The 22,885-nt window shown below is 39.8% G+C and overlaps 1 protein-coding gene across 3 annotated transcripts in view; it reads left to right on the forward strand.

Moving 5' to 3' along the window:
* thrab (thyroid hormone receptor alpha b) overlaps window positions 1-22,885 on the forward strand; it is a 285,484-nt gene that overhangs the window by 248,811 nt on the left and 13,788 nt on the right. For all 3 annotated transcript variants that reach the window (XM_049464647.1, XM_049464648.1, XM_049464649.1), the window contains 3 exons: window positions 3,094-3,299; window positions 16,693-16,839; window positions 21,359-21,617. In XM_049464647.1, coding sequence (XP_049320604.1) covers window positions 3,094-3,299; window positions 16,693-16,839; window positions 21,359-21,617 — 612 coding nt within the window. The remainder of the gene's footprint in view (window positions 1-3,093; window positions 3,300-16,692; window positions 16,840-21,358; window positions 21,618-22,885) is intronic.

Below are 22,885 nucleotides of genomic sequence, written 5' to 3' on the forward strand. Positions count from 1 at the left end.
TTAGTTTATTCTGCTGGTTTTGTATACACTTATCATCAAAAACACAGTTGCAACCAGAGTGAAGTGTTACAGTACCCTTCAAATGTATTAGAACAGTGAGGCCAATCCTTTTATTTCTGCCATAGACTGAAAATATTAATATGAGATCAAATATAAACATTTGAGCTTTTATATCCAACTGCTGTGATTTATCTTGGTCTACCTGTGTAACATCTGTTACTTAGTACACCAGTGACGACTTTCTTCTCCAGGATATTTTGTCTTATATTAATCATTTAATGACAAACCTAAATGTTTACTGTTTACAAATCAGAACAACCGTGTGGAATGTCCTGAAGAAGAAAGTCGTCACTGGTGTATTAAGTAACAGACCAAACAGGTAAACCAAGAGAAATCACAGCAGTTGGAAATAAAAGCTCAAATGTTGATCTTTGATCTCATTTTCATCTTTTAATGTCAAACCCAAATGTTTTCAGTCTACAACAAAAATAAATGTATTGACCTCACAGTTCCGATACTTTTGGAGGGGACTGTATATTGCAGTACTGCTGCAGCTTAACCTATCAGCTGTCCCTCCTGCCCCACCCCTAAACCCATACATCACCCAATATCCATCCCAAACTACCCCTCACATTTATTTTTTACCTTTTCACCTTTTTCAAATTTGAGCTGAGGGTGGAGTAAGATAAACTCAGGGGTTTTAGTTACCCTTTAAAGACATGCTCTTAAGACGCCAACAGTATGTGTCCAAGCATAGTTGCCCATAACTTTTTCCGTATAGTGTGTGTATTAATGACGCACAGACACACGTTTAAAATTCTACATTCTGTACCTATTAAGCAAGGAATCAGATCTTCCCATGTTGTCATATAAGGAAAGTAAAACTGTCTCTTACTCTTTATCGTCTCTCTCACGCATGCTGTACAGACAGTCCACACACACACTACTTCAAAGCACAACCTGCCCCACACACATATGGCCTGACTTAGTGGACGTTTTTACTGCACGCACACACATACACACACTGCCACGATTTAAAGCATCATCAGGATTTTTGTATATATATATATATATATATATATACAGCTCTGGAAAAAATGTAAGAGAGCGTTTCAGTTTCTGAATCAGTTTCTCTGATTTATCTATTTATAGGTTTATGTTTGAGTAAAATGAACATTGTTGTTTTATTATATAAACTACAGACAACATTTCTCCCAAATTCCAAATAAAAATATTCTCATTTAGAGCTTTTATTATATATTATTGCAGAAAATGAGAAAAGCAGATGAAGAGCTTTCAGACCTCAAATAATGCAAAGAAAATAAGTTCATTTTCATAAAGTTTTAAGTTTATGTTCAGAAATCAAAATTTCATGCATCTTGGCATCATGTTCTCCTCCTCCACCAGTCTTACACACTGCTTTTGGATAACTTTATGCTGCTTTACTCCTGGTGCAAAAATTCAAGCAGTTCAGTTTGGTTTAATGGTTTGTGATCATCCATCTTCCTCTTGATTATATTCCAGAGGTTTTTAATTTGGTAAAATCAAAGAAACTCATAATTTTTAGTTGGTCACTCATTTGTTCCCAGAGTATAAACTGTAGTATAAACTACAGTATGTACGGATTATGCATAAATCCTTTAAATCTAAGCTAAACTCTAGTAACCAAAATAATGATTTGCCAGATTTTAGCAGGATGAACAATAAAGGCTTTGTCAGAGTAGATTTAATAAAACGCACTTCACAAAGTCAGGGCCGATTTATTGTTCCGTTTTTCAGGCCAATTCTGTCCTGAAAATAGTACAAAAACAGACATTTCTCTGTGTGTATGAGTGTGTGTAAGTGTGTGTGTGTGCTGACAGTGAGTGTAAATGAATCTCAGGCAGTCTGCAGTGCTGGTTGAGGGGGTCAGCATGCAGACAGCCATATGGCTCCGACCTGCAGTCCACATGTTGCTCACACACGGTACACTCTCTCCCTCGGGCCTCCAGCAATTCTTTATGCATCTCGCTCGCCCCATGCTTTCTTTGATTATACTCCAGTGCTCGCTTTCTCTCCATTTTTTTAGCGAAGGCTGTTGGTATTTTGAACTTTCTTGGATCCTTTCAGTTCATAGCTGAGTCTGGTTAGTGGTGTGTGGTTCAGTCCACTCAAAAATATATTTTTAACCCTCACTTTACTTTACTTTTTGTTCTGATTGTAAATGCAATTGAGCTTATGTTGTAACTAAGGGCGTTTTCACACCCGCACTATTTGGTCCAGTTAAAACGAACTCTGGTCCGTTTGTAACTTTAGTGCTGTTTGATTAAGCAGGTGTGAAAACAGTAATCACAATCTCAAACGATCCCAAACGAACTCTGGAGCGCTGGTTCACATTGGTGAGAACGTGATGCGATCTCAATCAGCCACAGCTATTAAATATTGTCAATTTATTTGAGCTAAACTGCTGATAAGGCTCAGTTTAATCTGATATATTAGCCAGATAACGCTAATGACCACAGCTATGAACAAATGCTGTGTGAACATGCTGTTTACACGTGCAGTCTGTGCTGCGTTCACTGCTCACAGTCACGTGACTCTATGGTTTACTATGTGTAAGTCTGGGCTGCTGAACGTAGAAACACTGTGTTTGAACGCTTAGCGTTTCAGCGTTCAGTGTTAAAGCACAGATATCTGCACTGAAACACAGAATCTTCTCACTATATTTACGTTTTTCGTATATGTATATTTACTCCCAAACCAGACAGCTCTGACCAAACAGAGGAGACGATGTGCTTGTGTGAAACCAAACCAAACAGAGGGAGAAACGCTTCAACTAAACAAACTCATCAACTGATTCGGATCAGATAAACGAACTACAGGTGTGAAAACCCCCTAAGTTCTAAAGTGACGTGTAAAACTCAAAAAACAGGGGGTAAAAGTAAAAATGCGAAATAAGTTTGTGCCTTGGTCTTACCAACGTGTCCCTGCCCTCGTTCTTATGGTTATTCCTTCTTTTTACTTTTAATTTCTCTCCATTAACTTCCTTAATTAATCACAGCCTACTAACCTACAAACCTTCCAACACACTGACTCTCACGTTTTTCTCCTCAGTGGTCCTGGATGAGGGGAAGCGGGTGGCGAAGCGGCGTCTCATAGAGGAGAACCGAGAGAAGAGGAAGAAGGAGGAGATGGTGAAGACTCTGCAGAACCGGCCGGAGCCCACGGGCTCGGAGTGGGAGCTGATCCATATGGTGACGGAGGCTCATCGCCACACTAACGCACAGGGCTCTCACTGGAAACAGAAACGCAAGTTCCTGGTGAGGAGCTCAACTTTTATTCTTATACTCTGATTATATTGTTGTGGGCACATAAATTCTTCTTGTGAACACAATCAAAACTGGACTTTATAATCTGGATAAATCAAAGTCTAGTTAGATTTTACCTTTGGTGGATTGGTGGTGGTGTATATGAGGTGTAAGTGTGTGTTCGTGTGTTGGTATGAGTGGATCAGACACAGCAGTGATTCTGGAGTTTTTAAACACCACAGTGTTTAGTATATATACAAGAAGTATGGTTAGTTATTTCAGGAGACTAAAGGCCTCCACAAACGTCCAGTGAAATGAAGTTTGTGAGCATTGAACAAAGTCGAGTGGGCCTTCGCAAGCTTTCGAGCCTGCATACTTTCTACGGCTTCGCATTTCAAATGACAATTTTTTATTGTCATTTCAGCTATATACAGAGTACACAGTGAAACGAAACAACGTTCCTCCAGGGACCATGGTGCACATAAACACAGTGTAGACAGAACAATAAGTGCAACAGTACAAAAGTGCAGACAGACAATACAACACAATACAGACAAAGAATAATAAATAACAAGACAGTGTGCAAATTATGCAGTGTGCAAAAAAGACCAGTGAGGTAGTAATTACCTCTATTACACAGTGTGCAATAGAGTCCAGTGAGGTAGTAGGGTTTTTGGTGCTTTCATTTTCTGGGGTAAGTGGGGTAAGAGTGTGTGTGCATGTACAGAAAAACCATCAGTTCAGTCTCTGCAGTTGAGGAGTCTGATGGCTTGGGGGTAGAAGCTGTTGCAGAATCTGGTCGTGCTGGACCGGATGCTGCGGTACCTTCTTCCCGAAGGCAGGAGGGAGAACAGTTCGTGTGAGGGATGGGTGGGGTCATTCACAATGCTGGTTGTTTTTTGCGGATGCTGCGGGTGGTGTAAATGTCCGTGATGGAGGGGAGAGAGACGCCGATGATCCTCTCAGCTGTCCTCACAATACGCTGGAGGGTCTTGCGGTCAGAGACAGTGCAGGTCCCAAACCAGGCAGTGATGCAGCTGCTCAGGATGCTCTCAATGGTCCCTCTATAGAAGAGTGTGAGGATGGGTGGAGGGAGACGGGCCTTTCTCAGCTTCCGGAGGAAGTAGAGACGCTGCTGGGCTTTCTTGGCTGTAGAGCTGGTGTTCAGGGTCCAGGTGAGGTTATCTGCTAAGTGGACACCAAGGAACTTGGTGCTCTTAACAATCTCCACAGAGGACCCGTCGATGTTGAGTGGAGAGTGGGTGTGTTGTGCTCTCCTGAAGTCAACAACCATTTCCTTTGTCTTGTCCACATTCAGGTGAAGGTTGTTGACTGTACACCAGTCTGTCAGGCGCTGCACCTCCTCTCTGTATGCTGACTCGTCGCCTTTGGTGATGAGACCCAGCACGGTTGTATCATCGGCGAACTTGATAAAGCTGTTAGAACTGTGTTTTGCAGCACAGTCATGAGTCAGCAGGGTGAACAGCAGAGGATTTAGGACACTGCCCTGGGGGGCCCCCGTGTTCAGTGTGATGGTGCTGGAGGTGCTGCCCCCGAACCGGACTGACTGGGGTCTCCCCGTCAGAAAGTCCAGGATCCAGTTGCAGAGGGGGGTGTTGAGGCCGAGCGAGCTTAGCTTCCTGATGAGGTTCTGTGGGATGATGGTGTTGAATGCTGAACTGAAGTCTATGAACAGCATTCTGACGTAAGTGTCCTTCTTCTCCAGGTGGGTGAGGGAGAGATGAAGAGTAGTGGTGATGGCATCGTCCGTGGAGCGATTGGGACGATACGCAAACTGCAGGGGGTCCAGTGAAGAGGGCAGTTATGTCTTGATGTTCCTCATGACTAGCCTTTCGAAGCACTTCATGATGATGGGTGTAAGTGCAACAGGACGGTAGTCATTGAGGCAGGACACTGTGGACTTCTTCGGCACGGGGACGATGGTGGTGGACTTGAGGCACGTTGGGACAGTGGCGCTGCACAGGGAGATGTTGTAGATGTCCGTGAGAACATCTGTCAGCTGGTCTGCGCACTCCCTGAGCACTCTGCCGGGGATGTTGTCTGGTCCTGCAGCTTTCCGTGGGTTGACTCTGCGCAGAGTGTTCCTCACGTCCACTGCAGTCAGGCACAACACCTGCTCGTCCGGCTTGGGCATGGTCTTTCTCACCATCGTGTTGTTTTGTGCCTCAAACCGTGCATAAAAGTTGTTCAGGGCATCAGGGAGGGAGGCATCACGTTCACAGGACGGTGGCATTGTCCTGTAGTTGGTGATTGCCTGGATGCCCTGCCACATGCGCCGCGCGTCACCCGTGTCCTTGAAGTGGCTGTGGATTCTCTGGGCGTGTGCGCGCTTTGCCTCTCTGATGGCTCGTGACAGGTCGGCTCTCGCTTTCCTCAGGGCCACCTTGTCACCCACTCTGAAGGCAGAGTCGCGGGTCCTCAGCAGCGCACGTACCTCAGCAGTCATCCAAGGCTTCTGGTTTGGGCGTGTGGTGATGGTCTTGGAGACAGTGACATCATCAATACACTTGCTGATGTAGCCAGTGACTGATGCTGCATACTCCTCCAAATCAACAGAATCGCCTTCAGTAGCAGCCTCCCTAAACATGTCCCATGCAGTGCACTCAAAACAGTCCTGAAGGGCAGAGATGGAGCCTGCCGGCCAGGTTTTCACCTGCTTCTGAACTGGTCTGGAGCGTCTGATGAGTGGTGTGTATGTTGGAGTCAGCCAAACACACATGTGGTCCGAGAAAGCGAGGTGGGGGCGGGGCTCCGCCCGGTACGCGCTGGGGATGTTTGTGTAAACAAGATCCAGCGCGCTCGCTCCTCTCGTTGCAAAGTCCACATGTTGATGGAATTTAGGAAGCACTGACTTGAGATTTGCGTGGTTGAAATCTCCGGCGATAATAAACAGTCCGTCTGGGTGTTTGTTCTGCAGATCGTTGATAGTCCGATAGAGTTCACACAGAGCCTCTTTAGCATTAGCACCAATGCTAGCGCTGGGTGGGATGTAGACAGCAGCTATTAGCACGGCAGAGAACTCCCGTACTGAATAAAAAGGTCTGCACTTGATTATCAGGAACTCCACCAGCGGAGAGCAGTGTTTGGCGACAGTCACAGCGTTGTTACGTTGTTCCTGTCTCGTACGTTCCCTTTTTTAAACAACCAATAACAGGCGTTGTACCGTAGTGTCTTCATCTGTCTAGTTCACCCAGCTTCCATGTGCGAAGTCCGCGTCTGTTCGTAACTCTCATTACTTTAACTAGGGATGCACGATTACCCAATACCATGCTAATGTCTTATTTGATTGGCTGATGTACATGAGGATGCTGGGAAAAATTAACATACGTCCATAGAGTAAAACTAATCTATATATTGTTTTATGTTGCCATGATTTCTTAATTTCTTTCAAATGTGAAAAATTTTGGAAAAATTGCAAAAATAATGTATATAATGTGATATTTTGGCTCTCTAAAGCCAATATCATCACTGTCCAATAAAAAAACACTTGCGTATCAAGCTACAGCAAAGGCTATGGCATAGCTTACGCTGCGTAGGTTCGATGCCGAAGTATAAGCTGGCGTTTATTGCTTAATTCTAGGTTGGTACTGATTTTATCAAGTACAAAAATGCATGTACTCATACTTGTATGGGAAAAATTTTATTGATGCAACCCTAACTACAACAATATGCCAGTAGCTAATTATGTCAAAACATCTAATCAACACTTTTAATAAAAAACATTCTTAGCTCGTAATGCACATTGTTGCTTTGTTTAAAAAGGTGCTCATACAAAAAAAAAGTAATAATGCAACATCCACAGCGTTGTGTTTGTTTGCATACATGCACATAATCTTGTTTTCTGTACTTTGATTTAATTTTAAGGCACACGTTGGCACATGGATGGATGTTTTCAACAAGAAGCTGCTGTTTAAAACAAAACGTGTTTTTGATTTAAAAACCTAAAAGAGCCCAAACATTCCCACACTTCCTTCCAGTTAAATTTAGGTGTTGGCACAGCCAGTTTCAGCAACAGCTACTTAGTTATACAGCTGTTTTTCTTTCCTGCTTCTCAGTGGATGTGCACTCTTACACTGTACTGTGATACACTGTACAGTGCCGTGTTTTCCCGCAAAATCTTACAGCACTTCATGCTTTTATGGAGATGTGGATTTCATTTTCCAGCAGGATTTGGCACACTGCCCACACTGCCAAAAGTACGAATCAGTCTTATATAATGTTCAAATTTTTCGAGACAATGATTTTTTGGGGGTTTATTGGCTGTAAGCCATAATCAGCAACAATGGTGGTTGTTCCCCCAAATAGGATTGGTAGATGATTGGATAGAGAGTTAAATGATGGTTGGTTGGTTGGATGGATAGATAGTTAAATGATGGTTGGTTGGATGGATGGATGGATGGATGGATGGATGGATGGATGGATGGATGGATGGATGGAGATGTTGCAAAAGGTCTTCAGGGAAGCAATGAATAAGGATGTGTCCCAATACTTTTGCTCATTCAGTATATATTTGCATTCATGTGTGTGAGGAGGCTCCTCCCACCTTGTCTTAAATAGTTAGAAAATAAAACTACAGAATAGCGAAGGACAGTAAATGGGTAAAGATCATAGATGGCATATAAACATGTCACAATAATGTTGCATATTTGGACGATATATTGACTATAAGATTGACTATATGCATTTTATTATATATTAATGGAATAACAGAATAATACTGCAGTTGTGCCCTTTCTCAAAGCAACTGACTTTTAAATAACACTTTTATAGTAGATGTATGATTTTATTCTTACTTTTTTATTTTTAAATCCTTTAATTGTGCCATTATTGATTCATTAGTCATTGATTAAACAGCCACACATAAGAGGAATATCAGGCCGGTACAGGCAGGGCATGACGACAGCGGGGATGGAGAAGAAGAAGTGGGTTAATGGAGAGCTTTAAAAGGCCACGTTTACGAGATATTTTAGTATCTGTCAAAAATAACCCACTGATACGTGCTGCTGGTTTGTTGTAGGAGTGTTTGTGGGCGGAGGTTAACATTTTTGCCTACAGAACCAGAAATCGTAGCAGCGGAAATCTCAGATACGTTCAAAATTGAACAATGCTGGCAACTTCTGCTCTTCTTTAGAGAATAAAGTGAGAGAGACGTGTGTGGGCACTAGTGATAGACCACTTGTGATCTGGCCCTATATAGATTCTTGGATGTGCATCTTCTGAGAGCGAATTCTTTCTCTCTACTGTCATGTGTCCAAGAAACTACAACCAAAGAACGAAAGACTGAGGGTATTTTCAAAGACCTGGAAATGCTTTCTCCCAGTGTTCGGTTCCATTGGTCAATCTGAAAGCAGTTGTGGAAGCTATCTGCTCCCATTGCTGTGTGTAGGGTTAGGGGTTACAGTTCCGATGGAGTTCTTGTGTGAATCTGCCCTGAGACTCATTATAACCTTAGTTTTATGGAGGACCCACCTACCTTAAAACATGCAGGACTAAAAGGATCTGCTGCTTTTATTCTTGATGCCAGTTACTGCAGGACGCCTTAAGTGGTCTTGTGGTTTGATTCCTTAGCTCAAATAGTGTGAAAGCTGTTTTTGGAGCCTGGTCTGGTCAGTTCCGCTGCAGTTGTGAAAGCTATCTTCTCCCATTGCTGCGTGTGGGGTTAGGTGATTGGTTCATTTTGTAACGTGATTCTTCCATTTATTCGCGGTTCAGATTGGAATTCTTGTTTGAATCTGTCCTGAGACTCATTATTTGGGACAAGTGCGAAAAAATTCTGAGTCGTGGAAACCTTAGGCTTATGGAGGACCCGCCCACCTCAAAACATACAGGGCTAAAACTATCTGCTGCTGTTTTTCTTAATGCCAGTTACTGCAGGACGCCTTCAGAGGTCTTGTGGTTTGGTTCCTTTGGTCAAGTATGAAAGCTGTTTTGGAGCCTGGTGTGGTGAGTTCTGCTGCAGTTGTGGAAGCTATCTGCTCCCATTGCTGCATGTAAGGTTAGGTGATTGGTTCATTTTGTGACCTGACTCTTTCATTTAATCTACGGTTCCAATGGAGTTCTTGTGTAAATTTTCAGTGCAAAAACTGGCAGAGTCCTGGACACCTAATTCTTGCATGCAGGAATAAAAGGATCTGCTGCTGTTTTTCTTGATGCCAGTTACTGCAGGACACCTTTAGAAGTCTTGTGGTTTGGTTCCTTTGGTCAAGTGTGAAAGCTGTTTTGGAGCGATGGTGTGGTTTTGGGAATTTAATGACCTCTCTTGTGAGAAATGTTATTTTACAAAAAGCGTAGAGTACTTTTAAAATGTGGTAGGTTCTTCTTTTTGGAGTGGATAAATCTGGTGATTTTTAGCAAGGACTCTCTTCAGTTCTAATTCTGTGTTTTTTTGGTTTAATAATGCATGAATGAGCAGACGAAGACATAGTTTGGAGTTCTGGCATCTCCAGGTTCACAGTAGCTCTTGTATCAGTGCCATTAGCAGCGGATTACTCAGGGATAACTGCCAGCAATGTGCTGTTGTTTATTTTATTAGAACAGTTTGTTTTTAGTTTTTTACTTCAAAATAAACATAATCTGCTGTGACTGATGTTCACAACATAATGTATTCCCCAAAGAAGATAATACATGTGTTACATAAACTCTTGATTCTTTTGTTCTAAGCACAAACAATGGAAGCCGCATTAGCGCCAAAACAAGTGAGCTTTTTGCAGGAATTAAACAGCAGAGTTGGAATTTACTATCAGCTGTAGTAAATCTGAGCATGTGGTTTGTTGTCCTAATCTCACACCAGTGCTTTTTTAAACCTGTGTACATGCAAATACAGTGTGACACAATCAAGTCCCTTTAAATTATGTGAGTTTAGAATCCTTTGGAAGACAGTAGCAATGGACACACCTTAAATTCAGTGGTTTTTCATTATTTTAGTATGTTCTGTATTGTAGATTAATACTAACGTCATCCAAACTATGAAGAAATACATATGGAATTATGTAATAAATAACCAAAAAACAACAAACAGAATTTGTTTTATATGTTACATTCTTCAAAGTAGTATTTTCTCAGTCAGCTTTGAGGTAGAGTCACCTGGAATTCAGGCTTTCAGGTAACAGCTGTGCTGAACTCATCAAGAGCTAATTACTTGAATTTCTTGTCTCTTAATAAAGTGTTTGAGAGCATCAGTTAAAGTAAAGTAGTGAAGAGGTAGAGTTACAGGTATACAGTGAACAGTGAATATTTGAGTAATGTTCTAATACAGATTATGAGAAGCAAGAACTACTCAACTAAACAAAGAAAAGAAAAAAATATTTATTAAAGCTCAGTATATAAAAAAAAATCAAGAAGTTTATATCGTTTAAGTATTATCATTGCGATGTGCGCATGAACAATAGACACATCACAGGATGTGTGATGTCACTTAAGGCAATTAAATCAAACATGTCATGTTGTAATGTTTTGATTCTTGACACAAGAAGATACACAGCGCTGTCTCTGTGTCTGTGTGAGTGACGGGCTGCAGCTGCCCGCGCGAGAACTGGGTTTTGAGAGCTCGATGCTGACTCAGCTCTTTATTGGTCCGGACGCGAGACGGTGCACGGGTGGGGGTGGGGCTGTTCTTTGTCGGAAAAAAAAAGAACATTTGCAATGTAATTTTTTTCCAATATAGTGCAGCCCTAGTTTGAATGATGAAACTGGCTCTCATCAGGACCAACCCAAGGAAAGGAATACCAAGGGTTTCCTATTTTTCAAGTTCTTTAGAGTTATCAGCCTCAGAAATTTGACCTCAATAGACCACAAAATATGCTCAAATAGATTAAAAAAAATGTTGTAATTAATTGTATCTGTGCAGATCTGTATCTGTATTCAGTGTTTTTAGTGATTTCCCGCCTACAGCTGAATGATAGTAGAATGAAGCATCTGTCCCACTGCAGTAATTTACTCCCCCTGCTGGTTCAGGCTTCACCCCACTGCCTCAACCCCCCCCCCCCCCCCCCAACACCACAACACCACAAAACCCATACGAGTGCTATCAAACCCCAGATGAACATTAACTCACACAAACGAGCGCCGGAGAAAGAGCAAGAGAGAGCAAATGAGAGCGAGAGACACTCACACAGAGACAGAATCCCCTTCTCCAGCCAACTGAGAAATCCTATAAAATGCACCATAAAGAGCTTCAGCATACATATATAACCTTTACAGCCCAGATAGATCACCAGTAACAGGGCAAGGCCAGGAGCCTGCCGAGAGCCCGCACCGCTGCCTGTGAATACTCTCAAACTTCCTCCCGTTCAATTTCAGGCAATTCAGACTCATCCTCACTGCTGAATTATAATACAGTTAATTATAATATCATTGAAAAGTTACTTTATTTCAGTAATTTAGTTAAAAATGTGAAACTCATATATTATTTAGATGCATTACACACAGATTGATCTATTTTAAGCGTTAAAAAAAGCCCAAAAATCAGTGTCTCAGAAAATTTGAATATTACATAAGACCAATTGGTGCCTTTGGCAGTGTGCCAAGTCCTGCTGGAAAATGAAATCTGCATCTCCATAAACGTTAGCAGCAGAGGGAAGCATGAAGTGCTGTAAGATTTTGTTGGAAAACAAAACTGCACTGACTTTAGACTTGATAATAAAACACAGTGGATCAACACCAGCAGATGACATGTCTCTCCAAACCATTTTTATCTTTTATAAGTAATCTTGTAATGGATGTTAAGTTTTAACTCCTCTAAGTCCACTAATTCCTTTGATTTTCTCTCAAATATTCTTTATTTTTAAGAAATGGTTGACTGCATGTTCAAACAATTGATATTTGTAACAACAAAAATAAATCACTCCTGTTACTGGAACTTACTCCTGTTACTGGCACTCATTCGTCATTCCTGTTACTTTATATGTTTCGAGTAACAGGAATTAAAGTAACAGGAATGAGTTTTTAAGCATAGAATTAGTAAAAACATGAACAATGTTAAAGCTAATTGGCGGCTATGCTAATAGCATGAGGGCACTGAGCACATTCTAGTGATTGATTATAAATTAGGTATGATTTATCATATGCAGTAAAATACCTTTTTTTTTTTACCATAAGTTTGAACCAAGTTTGCCGCACAAAATAATCAAACACTTGTTTTGGTTACCTGTGTGCAAGTCTCGCAAGAAACTTAGAAACTTTTAACACCCGACAAGAAATATCATGCCGTTTTATCTCATCACATCCTGACCACCCATTAATTAGTTGTACTATGTTGTAATGTCGTAAGGTCCTGCTGTTCTGATTGGATAAAAAGTATTTTAACCCAAATTTTATAAATATATATAAATAATAAATACACAACCAGTGTAGGAGTGGGATTAAATCTCACATTGGGTCTTATTTCCCCCTGTCACAACACACGAAGGCCAGTTCATTTTAATAGCAGTGTTAAATACATACTTTAAAACCAGCTGTAAACTGTAATTCATATCATGCTTCTTCGATTTCATGAGTTTAATTTGTGGAACAGCTCTCCCTCTGTCCTCCGCCTCTCTCGTTTCACCTCTCTCTCTCTCGCGTGCTCTGAGCTGATTAAGGTGGCTTTGTTTGCCATGTTCTGTGTCACATAGCTCTAAAGAGACACAGTGAAGGTCATAAACACCGCCGCCACTCTCGAGATGCTGTAGTTACACTCAGCATTCTGCTCGAGTCGTCCTCCCCAGTGTCGTCCGCCGAATTGATTCTGTATTCCTGCCTCGTCCCTCTTTTCATATTCAGATGTTAATAATGTTATGCTCTCTATTATGGTAGGGAAGGAAGAGTGCTTTTGCTAGTTAGCGGCGTGGTCTGTGAATAGCCGTTACACAGCGAACAGGGGAAAATGAAAGAAAATAGAAGAGTGGCTGCAGTGATGGATATAGTTACACTTTGTAATTGAATCAGATCTGTGTATTTCCATGCGTTGGTGTCTGTTGTCCATTAGCGTATTATTTTCAGATTGCCGAGAGGTGCTCTTTTGAAAAAGATCAAGATGTTCCTGCGAGGAACGAAGGAGTCCCATCTGTCCTGTGTGATGTATCATTATTATTGAGGTTGCTTTTTTCATAGAAGAAAGAGTATCTTACAATCGTAGATCAGTCTGTACCCAATTCCTGTTGTTGTCCTGTTGATATTCTACTCTGCAGAACTTTAAGTGGCCTCTGAGTATCAGGCTGTGCTTTCATTAGGAGGCTCATTAATCAATTCTGATTTTTAGCTCAGATCAAATTTGGCTCTATTGACTAATGTAATCTATATTTACTAATTTATTAATGTAAGTGATCTAAATCAGTCTATATATATAATCTGTCCCTGAAACAGTACACGTGCACACTTTGAGACTAGAGATGCTTGAATATCGGAATGATATCGGAATTATATTGATATCTGTCGATAGTTGCTTTTGGGCCTAGATTTGGGCGATATTTCAAACTGATACTTGCTGATGTTTCAACAGATCTATTGTTTTATTTAACCTGTTAATTTTAAAAAGAAGTTTTAAAGCTGTGACCAGTCTAAGAAAGGCCCAATCCTATTTCTAAATTGTTCCCCTTGTTTTGAGTTACAAGGTATGAGTTACCAGGTGAAATCCTCCCTCTAAGAATTGGAAAAACTTTCAAGCACCAGATACAGATCTAGCGTTATAGCAGTGGAGCGTTCGCTAAGGTTCAGCAACCTAACTGCTGCTGCTCAACTAGTTAACTTTCGGGCATATTTTATCGTATGTTTTCAGAAAGGGGTAAGGTGGTGCAGCAATTCATTATTGTTGTCCATTCCTTAATTCCTCTCTGATGGGGAGTTAAAATTAGCTTTAAAACTAACTTTTATGTTATTTTATTTTTCTGTTCCACTTTAATTGCCGCAGCTTCCACCATCTGTTGCACCATTTAAGGTGGAACGGGAAAGTTAGCTAGTTAAGACTGAGACGAAGACTGAACGAATTGTATGTGTATTGTAAAGAAAATGGGCATAACATATGAAACTACACATTAACCTATGGTAATATAGTGATTATCTTACTTTTTTATAAGGATAATATTTACACATAATTGTGGGTTTCTTTGGTTGCTGGAGCTGCCACCTTGTCAGTGACTCTCATAGCCCTCTGTTTGGAGTGTTCCTCCAAAAAATCTCAGTTTTAAAGACCATGTAGCAAGAATTGGGACCCCTAGGCATGCACGTGCAAAACAGAGGGGTAGGGCTAAGTGGTATGGCCAAGAAATGAAATGGGATTGGGCAAAATGAAATGTAAAACCGAAGAAATATGAAACATTTCTCAGGAAAATCTTTCATTTTATTGGTTAAAAGCTAAAACTGTAAGGCTGATAAATAATATATTTGTTTCTGAGGTTCTCTGTAAGTTTTCAATGTGCATATTATCGTATCGATGGGTTTTCATTGTGATCAAATTCTTGAAGCATTATCCCATTTCTTAAGGGCAGGATTTCAACCAATTCCAATTCTTTTAACTCAAAAACAAAAAGGTAGGAGTACAAAAGAGAAAGGGGATTGGACCTTCTTTTCTGTTTCTAAGCTCTTACAAAAGTGAAAATGTTGTTTTACCCCAGGCCATTTGGCTTATTCCAGCTGTTAGCAGTGTTAGCTGTGAGCCGAGAGGGAATTGTGGGCAGTGGAGTGGCCGCTGGAGCCTTGGCTCTAATCACTTTACAGCCTGCTTAGAGTTCCTCTCAAAGTGCCTTCCAACCTCTCTGTTCCTCTGGGCTCTGTTCTTCAGTTCTGCAGTCTGTCCCTGCAGCGCCGAATGCCAACCTACTCAATCTCACTGTCTCAGACTTGTCCCCTCGGCCAGCTCACCCAATCCCCTCCATCCGCCTCGTTCATTCATCTTCTCTTCACTGTGCTGTCCTCCCTCTCATCCATAAACACCCACTGCTGCTCACGTTTCACTCAGAAGACACACTAAAACATGCTGATAACCTTGGGTCAATGAGATGTGACTGTGTTCTGGATGAGGCTCAAAAGCTGTTATCGTCCCAAATCGCAGTATCTGCAGAAGCGCCTGGAGCAGCGATACCTCCCGAGTGAATGCTGTTGTGAAAGCTGCAGTCCTGAACACTGATTCTGCCCGGTCCGTGCAGTGTTGACCTATTGTCCTCTCCAGGGTGGAACAGAGAGGCTATTGTGAGCATGTGAACCCCCTCATCAGTCCACTCCAACCACTCTACTGCAGAATAACCCTCCCCGGACAATCCCAGCTCTGCTGGCACTGCAGACACTGGATCACACCTCCAACTGTACTGTTCTTTCCTTCAGTAAAAGATAAAATAATGTGGCTTTTTGTTGTAAATTAAATTGAATTTATGGTAGACCCTAGGAACCTAGGCTTTATGATATACCCTAATTATGGTTTATGCTAAAAAAAAATAGGTATCCTTATACACCTAGTGGGCTTTATGTCATACACCAAGTAGGATTAATAGTGCACACTATTAATAAGTAGAGTAGTAAGTAGTAAGTAGAATTTATGTTATACACTACATATGGAGTATTGACAGTAACACTACTTGACTTGACTAGGCTATATAGGCTTTGTGTTATACACTAAGTAGGCTTACTGTTATACAGTATATACACTTTATGTAAACACTAATTAGGCTTTATGGTATACACTATTTAGGCTTTATGTTGTACACCAAGTAGGCTTTGTTATACATTATGTAGGCTTTGTGTTATATACTATATAGGCTCTGTTAAAAACCAAGTAGGCTTTATGGTATACACTATTTAGGCTTTATGTTGTGCAGGCTTTGTTATACATTATGTTGGCTTTGTGTTATATACAATATAGGCTTTGTTATACACTTAGTAAGCTTTGTGTTACACACTACATAGGATTTATGTTGTACACTAAGTAGGCTTTGTGTTATACACTATATAGGCTTTATTTTATACACTAAGTAGGCTGTAATACACTATATAGGCTTTATGTTATACACTAAGTAGGCTTTACATTATACACTATCTAGGTTTTATGTTATATACTAAGTAAGCTTTACATTATACACTATATATGTTTTATATTATACACTTAGTAGGCTTTAAATCATATACTATAGGCTTTATGTTACAAACTAAGTAGGCTTTGTGTTATACATTAGCCAAAAAGGCATTTTGTAACCATGGGGGCACCATGGCTTTATTTAGACCTATTATTTATATAATTCTCCTTATTCATAATGCAGTTTAAAATAAAAATACCTTGCAATAGTAAAGAAGCAAGAACCATTTGATCTATGGTTATTCATTGGAAGGGCTCAAATATATAATGCGACGGGATACTATTGTTTGCTTTTCTAAATGCTAGTCTCTAACCTCTCTGTCTCTTTGTGTTTGGTCTTTTCAGCCTGATGACATCGGCCAGTCCCCGGTAGCTCCAACGTCAGACGGGGACAAGGTGGACCTGGAGGCATTCAGCGAGTTCACCAAGATCATCACCCCTGCCATCACACGCGTCGTAGACTTTGCCAAAAAACTGCCCATGTTTTCGGAGGTAGGATTTATTAAGCATTATTTTTGCTGCTCTCAGTTGGATGCTGGTTCTGGGAATCAAGTAAAACACAAGTTAATGGCGTTTTTTGGTTAAACCTTTAAATTATGGCTCTGAATGGTCCAGCAGACTAAAGCATAGTCACTAAAAATCAAGGATCATCAGTTTGAATCTCAGATCATGCTGCTTACCATCAGCTGCCAGAGTCCGGTGGGTAGGTGGTGCTCTCTCCCCTCATCACTCCTAGCAGGGTTCGTACGGTCATGAAAACAAATGAACTGTTTTCAGGCCTGGATAAGTTTTGGAAAAATAAAAATACCCAGAAAGTTTTGGAAAAGTCATGGAAGTTTGGTCTACAAATCTTTGCGTTTCTATTTATCGCCGGAGAAAATCTATTTTGAGCTTACAAATAAGTCAGCACAGAGTAAATTCAGTAATTTAGCCCTAAACAACGGATCTCTCAGGATCTTTTATTATTATATAGATTTTATTATTAAAGATTGTGTGTCAGATTCATTTTAGACCTACTATAATCAATTTCGATTACAGTTTTAGTTGATTTTTTGTTTTATTATGGTCATGAAAATTTGCCATGAAGGTATGGAAAAGTTATGAAAAATCATGGAAACTTATTGGTTAAAAAGTGTATGAACCCTGTCCTAGTGTAGTGTTGGTTAGCACTGGAGTCTGTTAGCTGATGTATCAGAGCTGGGGATCTGGTGCTTTCCGTTATCATCGTTAGCATTACCAGTTGATAACTGCCTATTAATACAGTATTCTGCAAATACAAACACAATGGAAAAATGTTCATAAATAGAAGTTGGTGAATTATGTGAGAATGACTGATTTATTCAAAGACAAATGGATAAAAAGTGGTAATGATAAACTGTACTGTAGTTTACTACTGTTGGGTAACAGGACAGCCATCTTGGATTATGAACTCAGGCTCGGTAGACTTGAGGAGGCAATCGAGATCAAATTGAACAAAGCATAGCTCTGTGGAATATATATGGAATATTGGGTTTTCAGTTGAATCTGTGCATCTGTTATATATTTTGAACTGTTTACGACTACTTAGAAGAGTATTTATGTAGTTCTGATGATGCTGCTGCTGATGCTTGTGTGGCATATTTGTACACTATATTATCTCCACATTGATAAGGATCTTTATCTGGATGTGTTATTATTATTACCTTCTGTTTGCATCAGCCTAATTAGCTGAGGGACCGGTGAGTTGTTGCTGTGCTGTTTGTCACTGTAATTGGTGGCATAATTGCTAATTGCTGTGCGAATTACTGAACGCTCTTACTCACCCTCTGAACAACACAGTAACATCGATATTAAGACCTAATGAATTCTTTTTTATGGACTCATTTTTACTGACTCCTGTAGGTGAAAGAGCAAATGGCTGGTTTTAAACGAGTGTAAAAGAGAGATGAGTGTGTCTGTGTCGCTAATGGATTGTAGTCAGATTACTAAAGACAAGTATGTGGCTTAAGGGGCGAACGATATGGTCCTAAAATAACATTACAATATTGTGATTATTGTATTATGTGATAACGATATTCTCGACGATATAACCAAATCAGTTCAGTTAATTGGATAATTGGATTCACCTGTGTTTGTAGGTCAAGGGTCATTGAGCTTACCAAACAAATATTTATGTTCCAAAAATTTGTGTTAAGTGTATGCACCTGCCAAATTTTGTTTAGAGAATTATTGCAAACTTTATGTAAGTCCTATAAACTTAATTTCACTTCTCAAATATGATTGTGTTCATCTGCTGAAATTGTTAATCCCAACAACCAATGATTTATAAAGAAAAATCATGAAAATGATCAGGGATGCCCAAACTGTTTCATAGCACTGTATCACTTTTAAACAATCAGTAGTAGAGCTGGGCAATATGACAATATTTTAGCAAATCACAATACATTTTTTAAATATATCAAAGGTATCATCAGTTCTGTAAAAGGCTCTGTTTAATTGGATGATGTGCAAAAACAAAAAAAAGCAGAAATAGCAGTTTTTTTAATAATCTAGCATTGCTGATGCATTTTGTTTGCATGTCAAAACAATGTGATAAATACTGTGTACTATAAAAATGTATTTTAATATTGTAAATATGCAATATTTTAAACATATATCCCATCTTTAGGTTAGTATAAACAAGATTTATTTTATAAGCAACATTTACTTAACAAAACTTTAATGTTGTATAAAGTGAATGTCACAAAATAAACAATGTTACATAAAATGAAGTGCAAAAGAGCAAAATATCGAGTGTTTGCATATAAACTTTGAATATAAACAATTATAGGAAAAAATATCCTTAATCTTTACAGTAAACAGCAAAATCCGAAGACAAGTCAAAATACTGCTGTTATTACAATTAGGGTTGGGAGGTTAATCGAATGAATTAGATTAAACAATTTACTCTTTAAATGAGAGTTTCAAAATGGAATAATCGAGATTGTGAATCTTTACGTACAGAAGCTGCCAGAAGGAAAACTCAGTAGATACTATAGATAACAGAAATATAAGGAGGTTATTTTTGCATTGGGTTTAATATAAAAGCTAAATGTATGGTTAAAGGGGGCTGCTTACTATTCGTAAATAAAATAAGTAAATTAAATGTAAAGGAAACAGTAGCTTGTGTATCACTTAAAAGATCTAAATATAGAAATCATAATCAAGAATCGTTTGTATATTTGAAGACAGTCAAGATCACAATACGTATTCATTAATTTTATTGTGAATGACAGTATTGCACACCCTTATTGTGGTTTTGGAGGACTGAATTTTTTCATGTTATATTGGGGGAAAGAGAGCATGTGTGTGTCTGAAACATTCAAGCCATATTTAGCATGTAGCAGCAGCACAGCTTAAGCATGGAGTGTGTGTACATTCCTGCCGTGTAGACTACACATCCCACCTATAGCAGGACTCTGTTATTGTCTGCACACTGAATGTACACAGTCCTCCACACACTCTTTCTGACACACCTCAGGTTTAATGTTCTGAACTGAATATCTGCAAGATTTTCCACATCTCATATTTCTTACTAAATGAGCTCATTTTTACAATATATGCATTCACTTTGGTTTACATTCCATAATATCTACATCATATTAAATCACAGCTTTCATAACACGGTTACGTCTCACTCTGCAGTTTTCCAGATGAGCATGCCTCACTCTGTTAGCTTTAACTGTTTCAGTACAATACTCATTTAAAAATAAATCAATGCATGTGAAAGTAGGGGTGTACTGAAAAATTCTCCCAATTTAGCTAGACCAATTGTCCCCACCCATTCAGCTGCTACTCTGCTGTCTATCCCACATCATTAGTGATGCCACAACACCAGGAGGGTGTAGACTAGCACACGCCTCCATCGACACATGTAAAGTCAGGCTCCGCTTCTTTTTGAACTGCTGCTGATGCAGATTTGCTGAGTAGCATCACAGCATTAGCACTCGGAGGAAAGCGCAGCGACTCGGTTCTGATACATCAGCTCACAGACGCAGCCTTGTGCTGATCCACATCACCCTAGGAGTGATGAGGGGAAAGAGCGCCATCTACTGTACCCACCCAGAGAGAGCAAGACCAATTCTGCTCTCTCAGGGCTCCGGCAGCTGATGGCGCTTTAGCCCGCTGAAGCACTCAGAGCCATAAACTCATTACTTTTATGATGCAAGAACTAATTTCAATCAGGAAATACAAAATCAGATGACGAGATCTGTACTGCAGATGTCAATCCGCATCGTCTTCTTTGGAAAGTTTTTTTGTGAAATCCTGTACATTTCCCCTGGATACAATATTTTTTGATAGGTTGCTGAGTAGCTAAATTTCTCAATTTATTCACTGGTGTATGGCAAGTTTCTTCAGAAGATTTGATGCTGCTCTTCGTCCACAGTTAAAGATTGGTAGCGCACCTTGGTGGGCATTGTCCTAGTCATTTTTTTGCATTAGAGATACAAGGTGTGGCATATGAATAGCTTGAAATGTGTTTGTCTTCCACCAATGTGTGAGACTTAAGAGCCCTGGGAACAGTGCATCAAAGAACATAGTTACAACACGCAATTAAATTAAATATTAAAACACAAAAATAATCTAAAGTACAACATAACATGATTAGACATCATGCTAACAAAGCTGTGTGTTCAAGAACAATGTTTTGTTTAGTTTTTTGAGGAATAAACAAATAGTTGTTACCCCTTTTTATTTCAATCACGTTTGACTCATTCTTATTTTTTATTTCCATTTTTATTGTTATTCTTTTACATGCTTTTTAATTTGACTTAATTTTAATTTTAATACCGTTGTGTATGAAAGGTGCTATATAAATATATTTGCCTTGCCTAATGGTATTATTGTACTGATATATCTTAATGTACTGAATCATAACTCCTTTATAATGATACAAATTGTATGGCCAAGTTATTGCCAATTCACAGCCCTATAAAAAAAACAGATAGGAACACTGATGTACTAAAGTGATGCTGGTGTGTTTTGTGTGCAGCTGCCTTGTGAGGATCAGATCATCCTGCTGAAGGGCTGCTGTATGGAGATCATGTCTCTTCGGGCAGCAGTGCGGTACGACCCCGAGAGCGAGACTCTAACACTGAGTGGGGAGATGGCAGTGAAGCGAGAGCAGCTGAAGAACGGAGGCCTGGGCGTGGTGTCGGACGCCATCTTCGATCTGGGGAAGAGCCTGGCTCAGTTCAACTTGGACGACACGGAGGTGGCCCTGCTACAGGCCGTTCTGCTCATGAGCTCTGGTGAGATCCTCTTAGCAAAACCTATGCATCAAAAATCTAATATGCAATAGTGACATGCTATCAATCAACAAGCAACAACTTAGCTACCACTAAGCAACATAATGGCAGTGTCCTTGGCACACTGAACCACCAATTTTGCATCCTTTTAGCAACACCATGTCAACTACCTGAGAACATAGCAACCTAGGACTACAGCAGCCAACATGAAAAACATAGCAACCACTTAGCAACTTTATAGCAACAACCACTTTATAGAAGAAAAGTTGTAAGTTTCACAGACATGAATTTGGAAAAATGGCAGTGACAAACGGAGACAAATGGAAAATGGAAAATGTCTCCAACGCTAGTATAAAAAATAATAGGTTGTTTAGACAATTAATCTATAATTAAATTAATACAGAAAGCATCCTTACTTAATTGTAGCCTTATTTAAACAGCTCTGCTGATCATATACATGGGGATTTTAGGAATAAATGCAAGATACACTACAAGACAATCCTATTCACCCTACTTGGAATGAAACCACAAATCAAATTGTGACGTAGGCGTCTGGTTTTTAATGTTATTTTTATTTTATATAAAGCTATGCCATGATAAACAGAATATAGCAAAGTAACAAATCAAACTGTGTTTAAAATAAAAAAAAAAAGCTGCAAAAGTTAGAAAGTTTTAATTACGCAGCTCCTTAACTTGTTTGCATTATGCACTTCACCTGCAGCATTGTGTGTAGCTGGTCGTAATAGAGATTTCTCTTAAATAAAAGGTCTATGCTTCTTTAGTGTTGCAATGTTAATTAACGTAATTCTAAACAGATTTTGCTCATTCTAACAGCCAGAAAATGTTTTTGAAAAGCTCCTTTTTAACGCTCTACTTACAAAAAAAATGTGGAGTTTAAATCAGGCTCTGGCTTGTAATGACAGTTTATTGGTTAGGTCAGGTAAGGCTTGATTATTTCAAGTGCTGACTAAAACAACCACACCAAGACCTGCAAGAGGGGCTGGTCCCTGGTCCAGTTCCAAACCAACTCCGAAGCGCTTAGTTAGTGGAGTGGAAAACAAGAATTTCTTCACAACGCACTTGCTGGTTTATTTTCTTGGCGCATTTCGGTGGAAAAGAAACCAAACCAATGGTGAACAAACTCATCAACTGATCCAGACTGGCGAAACCAAACCAACTACAGGTGTGAAAACATCCTTAGCCACCACTGTACACCACTCTACAATTTGTAATTATAATCAAACTCTATCTGTTGTCCTCTTGTGTTTCAG

This window comes from Astyanax mexicanus, chromosome 15, assembly GCF_023375975.1.
Source record: "Astyanax mexicanus isolate ESR-SI-001 chromosome 15, AstMex3_surface, whole genome shotgun sequence".
NCBI lineage: Eukaryota > Metazoa > Chordata > Actinopteri > Characiformes > Acestrorhamphidae > Astyanax > Astyanax mexicanus.